Source organism: Martes martes (assembly GCF_963455335.1).
Source record: "Martes martes genome assembly, chromosome: 13".
Classification (NCBI taxonomy): Eukaryota; Metazoa; Chordata; class Mammalia; order Carnivora; family Mustelidae; genus Martes; species Martes martes.
In genome coordinates this window covers 56,968,774-56,981,582 of record NC_137901.1, presented here as the reverse complement: position 1 = coordinate 56,981,582, position 12,809 = coordinate 56,968,774, and the positions used below count along the sequence as shown (strand labels likewise).

General features: G+C 39.5%; 1 protein-coding gene across 1 annotated transcript in view; it reads right to left on the bottom strand.

Annotated features, from left to right (window-relative positions):
• The window catches only part of PTPRM (protein tyrosine phosphatase receptor type M), a 777,217-nt gene that overhangs the window by 137,878 nt on the left and 626,530 nt on the right, over positions 1–12,809 (bottom strand). The window contains 3 exon segments of the mRNA XM_080821527.1: positions 147–221; positions 3,580–3,675; positions 3,808–3,959. Of these exon segments, the coding sequence (XP_080677653.1) occupies positions 147–221; positions 3,580–3,675; positions 3,808–3,959 (323 nt within the window).

Sequence of the window (12,809 nt, the reverse complement as noted above, 5' to 3'; positions counted from 1 at the left end):
CCCCGCAGAAAGCCATAGAAAGCATCGGGTTACAACACATCAAACGTATTAAGCTCCTCAAGCATCATGGACACAACGTGAGAGCGTGGATTGGTTCTGATCGCTAAGGGGTTATGAGTGGATGGGACAATGGAAAAATCTGTTACCTGGGTAGTAAGAATTGGGCACCGATGTGCTCAGTGTATTCGTTTTCATTGTAAAGGACGAGGGTGAAGACACAGCTGTAAATGAGAGAAGGACTGGTCAGTAGGGGCAGAGAGGCAGTACCGGAAATACAGTCACTCAGAAGGACACTGTGCTAGTACAGACTGGACTGAAGAAACGCTAGACATCTACTGAAGTCTACGTGGTAAATACGCTCATTCCCCGCTGTTTCCAGGCAATCACTTGTACTTTAGAGGACAAACACCCTTTTACCACTGAAAAGATTTTCTTACTCTACAAATGAAGAAGAATCCCCATCACCCCTGCTGCCATTTTGAATTGAGAAATTCATTAGTCTTCTATTTTGACTTCTAGCCTTGGCTGGTAGAATTCTAGTATCAGGCCAGTTCCGCTCCCCCCCCCCCCCCCCGCCGCAATAATACTAAGGGTATGAAGAGATGTCTACACATGGCTTTTGGAAAATTTTCTGAATGTCAATGTTTTCACACTTTGCTAACTCCTCTCTTTCCTCCTATCTCAGGTATTCTGAGAACGTTCTACAATGTTATGACCTGGTCTACAAAAATAAAGATGATGTCTCATGTGCACTGTATTTAAGGTGAAAGCTGAACGCCTACATATTGTTCTATTAGTCTTTTCAGTTTTTTAAAAAATGCTTATTTTTCTTTGAAATAGTCCTCTGAAAGACTCAGGATTTAACTATTAGACCTTCTCTTCCTCCCTGTAATTGGGAGGGAAAGTCAATCCCATCCAATTAATCTGATTTCACTGAAAGTGGGGCCTTCCTTTTTTAAAAGTAGTTTGTGAACTGTCTTCAACATCTTAATTGATTAGTGTTATAAAATCACTTTCATTTCATTAAAGTATAAGGATAAATGATTTGAATATGCTAAAGTGTTCAAGTTGGTTAAATGTAAGTCTAAATCTTAACTTTCTGATGTAGTTATATGATTTATTTGATGCTAAAGTTCTGGAACAGGACACTAATACCCAATTACATCATTTTATTATGGGAAGAAGTACCAAATCCTTGTGGATAGTGTACGTTATCTTTATTCTGCTGACATGTTAATATATTTTAGCTCTTCTAGAGAAGTTCCTCTATGATAGTATTTATCTGTTTATATTTTTAAAATGTAGAATTAAGAAATGGCAGACCAAGAACCAGAATGCAAGCTGCCTGTCATTTATAAGATATTTCTCTAAAATAGAGAGTTATCATATTTATAATGCATGTTGATAGTAAACTGCCAGGAAAAAAGAGGGTAACTTGTGAAAATAAGAACAAGAAACCTGAGTACTTATGAGATGTGTTAGGGTCAGTGAGAATAACATCTGTTACCTGCAGACATTTTTATGTCATCGGCAAAAGTGCTCAAAGCAGATACAAATGAGCTATGTTTTTCACTCTTTAAAATATATTTTAATACTTCTGTATTTAGTATAAAAATTAAACCTATTCCCACTGTACATATTTATTTTCTCCCTTTGTATACCATATTAAAAGAAGGTGGTACAACTCCCGTTTGCTTTGGTAGACAGATTATTCCCCATTCTCATAAATATGCTTGTGCTTATTTTTAAATTCTACAATTTCATTTTTCTTACAGTCTCATTTCTAAAAGCTGCTCACCTCCCAACTCTAAAAGACCTCAAACCGACCCAGACTTGTAATAGGTTCGGGGCTGGAAGCCTTAGGGGTCTAATGAGCCCCTCTCCTGCACGTTTCCTCCCCCAGTAGCTCATCTCTTATTTTGAGGGTACTAAGAGAGTAACCATGATAAAGTCACCGTCAGGGTCACTCCGATGGTTGGGGATTGGATGGCACCTCGTCATTGCTTACTGAGTGGGAGGAAAATGGAACGCCTACTGCTGTGTTTCCTCCATCATCTTTATTGACGGGAGGCATAAAATAATGGCTCGTGGCAGATGAGCCATGGAAGCTGATGCTGGTTTCTGCAGCAACCTCTCTGCCTGAGCATTTATGGATTTCCACAGACACTCACTTTGTAAGAAGTAACCGCCAAATTAAATTTCCTGTCCAGAGGCAAATAACCCCTGTTGTTCAGACTTCAAAAGACTAGAAACCAGTCATGTAGGTTTCTACTCTGGGCAGACAGTTCCTAGTAAATGTATGCGTGAGGAATTTCACCATGAAATAGGACATTTGGAACATTAATGGATTATCCTAGAAAGTGAGAACACCTAACTGAGTGGCCCCTTTTATAATGAATGACATTGAAGAACTAACTACTACTACCAAGATTCTAACCCTTTGGTGATAGGCAGGACTCTTCCCACCCCAGCCCACAACAGTGTATCATAAGTTGCTTTATTTTGGCCATTAAATATGTTATATATATGATGATACCAAAGGGCAAAGGGCAATGACCCAGAATGAAGAGAGCTACCCTCCCCACTGGGGTGAGAGCCGACAGAGGTGTCTGCTAAACTCCTGCTCCACTGGGCCAGGTGTGCGTGTAGATGAATGAATGTAGTGTCTCTAAGTAGGAAGAGGCAGGCAACCGTAGTCACCATAAACAGAAAACAGTCTGCGGGGAAGCTCTGGGGAGCCCCACTGAATGCAGAAGGACAAAGCGTGGGAGAGGCGGACACTGACCACACAGTGACCAGAGAGAGGGCAGGCAGGTGGGGTGCCTGGGAGCCTGCAGCAAAAGAACAGGCTGAGTGGATGGTCCAGGCATGGCACACATTGTCCACACTGGTGTCAGTCCTCTCCCCCAGCCCCTAAGACCCAATTTCTGTGCTTCTCAGTCATGGTTCCCAACTTTCTGCATTTTTATTAGTGTTGGTGATAGCTGCACATTTGTTCCATCTTTCTGCTGTCCAACATGCTATTTATGTGGCTGGTGGCAGTGGCAGTCTGTGGGTATGGGTTTCACACAGTAAAGGAACCTCTGTCCTTGAACTCAGCATGGCCTTGAGCCACAGAATCAGGCATCCACGTGGGATTTACTTCCGGTCTCTGAGAAGATCACCAGGGACACCACAACTGCTCCTTTTGTTCTGTATATACTCAATCGAATTGTTTGCTTTCTAAAATAATGCCTTGTACCTGGATCACAGGTGGCAGTCTGGGAAGGCATGAGCTGAAGTTTGGTTTACCCACCTGGTGTGAGATGTAAGATTTGTGAAGTGGAAATACAGTTTAACTTATTAATTGCCACTAATAGCTCTATAATAAAGGCAGAACCTGTCAGCTAAACAAATAAACAATTAACTTGTTACTGCCATTTAGTGAGCTGCTTCAGAACAGGCTTCCCTGTGTAATTCCACACCTGGCTAGCTTACAAACGGGATCTCAACCACAAAACGGATGATGAGAAGCAGGTGCCTTCCTCTTCAAGAAGAGAAAAGCCTTCATGTCAATGCTAAGGCTCCATAGAAACTTACTTGTGGCTTCCTGCGCTCCCTGGTCTGGCCCTATCATCTCTGCCATATCCTCCTCTCCCAAGCAAGCCATGGCACCCACAGAAGTTTTCAGAATTGCTGAAAGGGATGGAGAAACCAATAGGGCGTAAGAATTCTTCAGGGAGTTTTTGTTTTTCAATGCCCCAGTACTATCCAGTATCCTGGAAAACCAGAGCAATGTATTCGAAGCTAAGCCATGCATGCACTTACATCTCCCATTCAGATTGTGCGTGTCCATGAACGAGAATGCCTCGTCGCAGTTGGTGCCTTGCTCGGCATAGCTCTTGTCCATTGAGTTCACCATCACGGTCATCTCCTGCCGCGTGCTGCTCATCGTCTCCTTCCGCTTCTTGGCCAGTTTCCTTAGGACAAAGAGTTCATTATATAGACATGCATGAGAATGGAAAATGGGGCCTTGACATGTGTCCTGCGTAATGATTGGGAATATTTTCTGTTGAATTACTCGTATTCATCCCTAACGTCTATTTATGTGCCTTCTCGATGTCAGGTTCTTTGCCAGCTGCAGAGACACAAAGATGAAGAACATCCACTGCCCATCCTCAGAAACCCACAGTGATATCGGGAACACACAGCCTAAAATATTACTTTCTGCTTCTCCTACTACAAGTTAAATTAAAGGTATAATGCGATTGTAATCTAGTTATTGATAAGCTTCTGGAGTTACTAATTTTTTACTAAATTATTTTCTACATTCAGTGGCAAAGAGTAGATGCCCTGGGAAATATCTGCCAAACAAAACTGGAAGAATCCAAGGGTGAATCTACGAGGCATACTGTTGAAGTAAGACACAAAAGCAGGCAAGGAGTGAAGGAAGTAATATCATTGGAGGATGTGCAGAAAGGGTGATGGCCGTGACGTTCAGCCTGCCCAGGGCAAGAGGGGCTCAGACGTCAGGTGCACAGGAGTGCATATTCCTACTTCTCAGGAGCTGTGATGGGACTTAATTCCACATGACCCCAGATTAGTTCCTCACCTAAGCTGGTTAGCAGAGCAGAAAGTAATGAAGTTTCAAGTTGCTGGCTTCCCTGGGAGAGTATAGCAGAGAGGTAAGCCCCCATGTCCCCTCCCTCCATGGAAGAGAATGCAAAAAGGCCAAGGGAGGTAGAGAGATGACCAATTCTTTTGGAGACAGTTTAACTCTGGCATCTGAGTCCTGCTCCCTGACCACCCAAAACTCATCATCACAAGTTACAAATACCTGGACAAAGCCATAAAAATATAAGAGAACTGACATACAAATAAACAGAAAAAACAAACATTTTCAGCTTTTACTACCGGAGGTTGTTTTATGTACCCAGGACAACCAAGAATAAAATGAGAGATGCTTAAGGAAAAGGTATAAAGTGAGAAGGTTTAAGACTATTGCACCATAATACCAAAGATATTATGTCCCAAAATATTCTAATTCTGCTCAAGCACCGACAGCATTTACAAAAGAAGATGGCAGCTCTTTCTAGTAAATCATCTTGACTCTGATTGACCTAGGACACAGCAGAATTTAAAATGAGCCACATAATCAAAATCACACCCATATTAGGTGATTGCTAATGCAATGTAAGACATTGACAACATTAGACCATATGGATAATCTTTATTGTCATTTCCAAATGCCACATAATCCAAATGCTTTCTTGCCTGTAGTTATAATAATCTTTTAATTTCATACTTTGAAGGCAGAAGGGTTTCATTAATAAGTTGCCCTTTTTATTACTAAAAGTTGTTAAAAAAAGATACATTTTAAACAGAAAGATGAAAATCATCTATAACTTCTATGACAGTGCTAAAGTTGTAAAGGTTTTTAAAAAGCAACCCAGAGTGGCTTCTTTGGGAGCTGACATTCTTCTCTTGCCAGCATGCAGACCATGATGGTTTTCTCGAAAGCTCCCTTTTCTCCCCCAGCAAGCCATGCTGGTCTGAGCTTGGATGTTCCCCACAGGTGTTCTGGACAGAGGCAGCAACCAGGCTCAGGCTCCACAGCTGCAGTTACAATAACACATTTTCTCTCTACTTCTCAATGTGCCATCTTGTTGGAAAAGCATCCGTAAGCCAGGTCTTCCCAGGAACACTGACGTGGAGGACCGAGATAATTAGCTCCATAATTCAGGCAAAAAGTCCCCTTTCTGCTGGAATTTCTTTGATTTGCTTTGGACTGATTTATGCAGATGTCTGCCTCCATATTCTCTCTTGTTCTGCCCATGAAGAAGGGCCTCGTCAAGTTCACCAGACTTCCCTCTTTGTCTTTCTTGCTTGTGTTCTAATCTAATCCTCATAGGTTAGAGATGCCAGCAAATGTGCTCCTGGTGTTGGTGGAGGTGGGTGCTGGCGGATGGGGGGTGTGTGCACCCATAAAAGCTAAGCTTGTACTGGAAAAGCTCTATCTCCTTTCTAATCCTCCATCTTTGTGAACTAATTTCAGTGATGTCAAGCTACACACTTCATTGCTGATCATCTTTAAGCACAGAAGAAACCCATTAAGGACCCATGAGAGCCTGCTCAAGTCAGAGGTCCTGTTAGAGATCCACAGCTTCAAGCTTATTTCAAGAACATACTCTCTTCATGAACCTTCTTCAAAACCTGGCTCACAATGTCCTCAAACTCCAGCAGATGGATCCCTCATGGAGGTCCCAGACATCATAAATTTCAAGACAAAATAGAAATCCAGGTTTTATGTGGACTCTTTTAATTTTAAGTGTTGTCAAATAACTCAAATTCAAAAAATTAAAATAGTGTGGCCCCCAAACAGCATGTTTGTGGTACTTCTCCTCTCTATTAATATGATAGCACTTAGATACTTAATTGCATTGGAATAGAAGGGAGTGGGAATTAACTTATAGTGCCCAACAGATAGTGAGTGACAGTACTCTACAAGTGTTACCTCATTTAATCCTAGTAATCTTGTAAGAGCCTTTCTTAATTCCTTATCTGCAGATGTGGGAAATGGGCCTCAGAGAAGTAAAGTGATTTGTCTGAATGGTAGTGCTAAGAGGGCACTCCAGATCTCTTGACCCCAAAGACACTCATTCTAGAACAGTGTGTTATTTCTAGTAAAGTTTCATTATATTACATTTCCTTACAAGTTACCTTATAATTACCTCCAGCTTGTATGAATACTCTGACTTCCTGTAACTAAATATTATGCTTTGAAAAAGGAAGAGTAATTTACTAGCACCTAGCCAATTACACAAAGAGATGGTATTCAATATGCTTGTTAATTGAATTAATCATGATCATACCACAGTGTTATTAAGGAGAGTTTTTCTACAACCTACTTATCAAAAGTAGCTGGCTTAGTTAGGAGGTTTGGCGTCATTGCTTGGGGTTTTCATTTGTTCTCATATAGGGCTAAATGCCGTAGTCCATAATTACAGAGGCTGAAGAATACTGGATTTAGAACTGAGGCTTGGGAATGACTGGGATAAATGGAAGTTTTCCTTTCTCTTTTCTTCTATTTCCCTTCTAAGCTTTGTGTTTCAAATCTGTATTTTTTAAAATGAAAACTTTAAAAACTGTCAGAAAAACTTGGCAAACATAATGAAATGAAGTGTTTTGTTCAGGGAAACCCCTAAAGTGAAGGGAATTCTCTTTCCAATCTTATCTAAAGATGCAAGGAAATTTACTTTCCATTTTGATTTTTAACAAATTGTTGCCTAAAGTATTTCAATCTCCAATCTCCAAATTTGGACTGCATGAGTCTCAAAGACCCTTAATAATAGTGATGATGATAATGATAATAATAAATTCCTAACAATATCTAAAAATGGATCATAAAACATTAAAGAGAAGACTTCTGTTTACAATGCAACATGTAGCCGATATCGAAGAGCTTACTGACTATGTTCTCTAGGATTTTGATGGATTTCTGTTTCACATTGAGGTCTTTCATCCATTTAGGGTTTATCTTTGGGTATGGTGCAAGAGAATGGTTGAGTTTCATGCTTTTGTATATATCTGTCCAGTTTTCCCAGCTCCATTTATTGAAGAGACTGTCTTTTTTCCATTGGATATTTTTTCCTGCTTTGTCAAAGATTAGTTGACCATAGAGATTTCTTTCAAGACACATCTCCAAAGGCAGGGGAAACAAAAGTGAAAAATGAACTTTGGGGACTTCATCAAGATAAAAAGCTTCTGCACTGCAAAGGAAGCAGTCAACAAAACAAAGAGTCAACCCATGGAATGGGAGAAGATATTCGCAAATGACACCATACATAAAGGTCTGGTATCTAAGATCTATAAAGAACTTCTCAAACTCAACACCCAAAAAAACACATAACCAAGTCAGAAAATGAGCAGAAAACATAAACAGACACTTCTCCAAAGAAGACATATGAATAGCTAACAGACACATGAAACAATGTTCAACATTATAAGCCATCAGGGAAATTCAAATAAAAACCACACTGAGATACTACCTTACACCAATTAGAATGACAAAAATTGACAAGGCAGGAAACAACAAATGTTGGAGAGGATGTTACACTGTTGGTGGGAATGCAAGTTGGTACAGCCACTTCGGAAAACAGCTTGGAGAGTCCTCAAAAAGTTAAAAAAACAGACTACCCGGGGCACCTGGGTGGCTCGGTGGGTTGAGCCTCTGCCTTCAGCTCCGGTCATGATCTCAGGGTCCTGGGATCAAGCCCCACATCGGGCTCTCTGCTCAGCGGGGAGCCTGCTTCCCCTTCTCTCTCTGCCTGCTGCTCTGCCTACTTCTGATCTCTCTCTGTCAAATAAATAAGATTAAAAAAAAATAGACTATCCTATGACCCAGCTATTGTACTACTGGGTATTTACCCCAAAGATACAGATGTAGTGAAAAGAAGAGGCACATGTACTCCAATATTCATAGCTGCAATGGCCAAAATAGCCAAACTATGGAAGGAGCCTAGATGCCCTTCCACAGATGAATGGATAAAGAAGATGTGGTCCATATATACAATGGAATATTACTCTGCCATTAGAAAGGATGAATACCCACTATTTGCATCATCATGGATGGAACTGGAGGGAATTATGCTGAGTGGAATAAGTAAAGCACAGAAAGACAATTATCATATAGTTTCACTTATATGTGGAACATAAGGTATAGCATGGAGGACATTGTCAGAAGGAAGGAAAAAATGAAGGGGGAAATCAGAGGGAGAGATAAACCATGAGAAACTATGGACTCCAGGAAACAAACTGAGGGTTTCAGAGGGCAGGGGGATGGGGAGGATGGGTTGGCCCAGTGACGGGTATTAAGGAGAGCATGTATTGCATGGAGCACTTGGTATTATATGTAAACAATGAATTATGGAACACTACATCAAAAACTAATAATGTGCTTATGGTGACTAACATAATATAATAAAAATAAAATTTAAAAAATGCAACATGTGAAGAGCTTAGAAGTCATCACTCTGTTCTAACAAGTAAAAAGCTGAACAAACTGAAATTTGGCAACTCTCCTTAGCTTTGTCAGGTAATTGAGGTCATTGAGGTCACAGGACAAACTGCTGCTGCCAAAATCACGGAGACAAACAGGTGAATACAAAAAATCATGACCCACCAGAGCAGAAGTCCATGAGCAAAAAGCTCTGGGGGAATCAGCACCAGTCTAGGAAAGCCTAATCTGTAATTGATGAGTTACTTGAGGCTCAGGTGGACAAGTCTGAGACTTAAAAACTCTAGGAGGGCATCCAGTCTTAAAGGATCCCCACACTTTTGTGTGTTTTATCCCCAAGAACCCTACCAGGTCTTCAAAGTAAATATGGGAGAAAACAAAACAAAACAAAACAAAGCAAAACCCTCCAGCTTTCAGCATAAGGAGGTAGAAAGAAGCCATTTTGAAATACACCAGAGCAAAGCATTTCTGTGCTTCTTGAATGGGTTGGCCCTCAAGAGGAAGTATTATTAGAGGCTAACTGGTTGGGGTTTTATCAAAGCGTAAGGGATCTAGGGGAAGAGAAATACCCAACTCTAGCTCCCTACAGCCATCCTGTCCCAGTTAGTGGCAGGTTACTGAGAAGCAGTAGCCCAGGGATGAAGGACATAGCCCAGGGGCACAAATTCACTAAAAGACTAAGACCTAATCATAGATCTATAGAATGCCTTTCCTTCTCTAATACCTACTATCACATTACAAAAGACCTATTCATAGCAATTCTTTTTATTCAGTACACCAAGTCTGGATGTCAATCAAAAATTACAAGGCATATTAACAGGCAAAAGAACCAGAAGAGACAGAGCAAGCATTGGAATAAGTTAGATGGCAGGAATTGGAATTATCTGACTGGGAATTTAAAATAACTTTGATTAATATGACAAGGGCTCTAATGGAAAAAGTAGACAACATGCCAGAACCAATGGATAACATAAGCAAAGATGGGGATTCTAAGTAAAAAAACAAAAACAAACAAACAAACAAACAAACAAAAGAAATGCTAGAGATCAAAAAAGCTGTTAACAGAAATGAAGAATGCGTCTGATGGGCTCATTAGGAGAGTGAACATGGCTGAGGAAAGAATCTCTGAGCTGAAAGATACAACAATAGAAACTTCTAAAACTGAACAGCAAAGGAAAAAAAGACTGAGAAAATAGAGAATACCCCCAAACTGTGGAACTACAGAGGTGTAATATACAAGTAGTGAGAAACCAGAATAGGAAGAAAGGGATAGAAACAATATTTGAGGCAGTAGTGATGGAGAATTTTCCCCAAATTAAGTCAGACACCAAAACAGATCTGAGCAGCTTAAGAGTATACCAGGAAGGATAAACACCAACAAATCTACACCAAGGCATATCATAGTCAATCTGAAAAAAGTCAAACATAGAGAAAAAAACTTGAAAGAAGCCATGGGGTGGGGGAGGGGGAACACCTTATTTATAGAAGAACAAAAATAAGAATTGTATTTGACTTCTCCTCAGAAACCAGGTAAGGAAGAAGATAGTGGAGTGATATATTTAAAATGTTGAGAGAGAGAAAAAAATAACCTAGAATTCTGTACCCTGTGAAATTATCTTTTAAAAATGAAGGAAAAACAAAGATTTTCTCAGATGAAAAATGAGGGTATTTATTGTCAGTAGTCTGCCTTGCAAGAATTTTTAAGTGGAGTTTTTCAGTAAGAGGGAAAATTATAAAGATCAGAAACTCAGATCAACATAAAAAAAGGAAGAGGATAGAGAAGGAGTAAAGAAAAGTAAAATAAAAACTTCTATTTTTCTTATTTTTAATTGACCAGTAAATAACAGTTTGTTCACTTTAATAATAGCAACAATATAGCTGATGATAGTTTATGTATAAGTAAAATGAGTGACACCAATGATACAAAGGATAGGAGGGAGGAATGAGGAATCCTTTGTTATTATAAAGTACTTACACCATCTATGATGCAGTATAATGTCATGTGAAAGTGGAGTTGGATTAGTTTTTAATGTATATTGCTAACTCTAGGGTAACATTAAAAAGAGTTTAAAAAACTAAGAAAGAAAATGGAAAAATATAAAATGCTCAGTTCAAACTACTAAGGCAGAGAAAGACTGAAAAACAAAAATAGGAACAAAGAAGGGCAATGAATAGAAAACAGTAACAAATCTGGTAGAAAGTAATTCAACAATATCGATAATCACTTTATGTATTAATGGTCTTAACACCCATTAAAAGACAGAAGTTGTCAGAGTGAATCACAACACAAGACCCGAATAATATGCTGTCTATAAGAAATCCACTTTAAAAATGAAGATACGAATAAATGAAAAGTAAAGAGATGGAGAAAAAATATATGATATTAATATTAATCAAAAGAAAGCAGGAATTACATTAATTTCAGACAGCAGAATGTCAGAGCAAGGCAGGTTATGGGAAGTAAAGAAGGGCATTACATAATGATAAAGGGGTCACTTATACAAGAAGACCTAATTCTTAATGTGCCTAACAATAGAGCATCAACTCATGTGAGGCAAAAACTGACAGACTGCAAAGAGAAACAGATGAATCCGCTATCATAGCTGGAGACTTCACCACCCCTCTATCAGAAATGGACAGATCCACAAGGCAGAAAATCAGTAAGGACATAGTTGAACTCAATAGCATCATCAATCAACTTGATATAACTGACAGCTATTGAATACTTCAGTTGAGAGTATTAGAATATACATTCTTCTCAAGTTCACAGAGAACATTCACAAAGATAGAACATGTTCTGGGTCATAAAACACACCTTAATAAATTCAAAAGAATAGAAATCATGCAATGTATGTTCTCAGACCACAGTGGAACTAAATTAAGAACGAGTATGAGAAGACAGCTGGACAATCCTACAATGCATAGAAATTAAAGGACACTCTTCTTAACACATCGGTCAAAGAAGAAATCTCAGGAGAAATTAAAAAAATATTAAACTACGTGAAAATGAAAATACAACTTATCAAAATTTGTTGAAGGCAGCAAAAGCAGCCATTAGAGGGGAATTTCTGGCATTGAATGCAAATACTAGAAAGGAATAAAGATCTAAATACAGATACACAGAGAACTCCTAAAAGTCCACAATAAGAAAACAACCTAATTAAAAAGTCAGCAAGAGACCCTAACAGACACCTCACCAAAGAATCCTTACAGATGACATGTAAGTATATGAAAAGATGCTCCACATCCTATGTCATCAGGTAGCTGCAAGTTAAAATAACAAGATACCATTATGAACCTATTCGAATGGCCAGAATCCACAACACTGACAACACCAAATGATGACGAGGAAGTAGAGCAACAGGAACTCTCATACATTGCTGGTGGGAACGTAAATTGGTACAGCCACTTCGCAAGTTACTTTGGCAGTTTCAAACAAAACTAAACATGCTCTTAGCGTATGATCCAGCAATCACACTTCTTGGTATTTACCCAAAAGATCTGAAAACTTATATCACACAAAAGCCTGCACACAGGTGTTTATAGCAGCTGTATTCATAAATGCCCACACTTGACAGCAACCAAAATGACTTTCAGTAGGTGAATGGATAAATATATACTGTGGCATATCCAGACAATGGATTTATTCATCATTAAAAAGAAATGAGCTATCAGGGGTGCCTGGGTGGCTCACTTGTTAAGCGTCTGCCTTCGGCTCAGGTCATGATCCCAGGGTCCTGGAATAGAGCCCCACGCTGGGCTCCCTGCTCAGCAGGAAGCCTGCTTCTCCCTCTCCCATTCCCCCTGCCTGTAT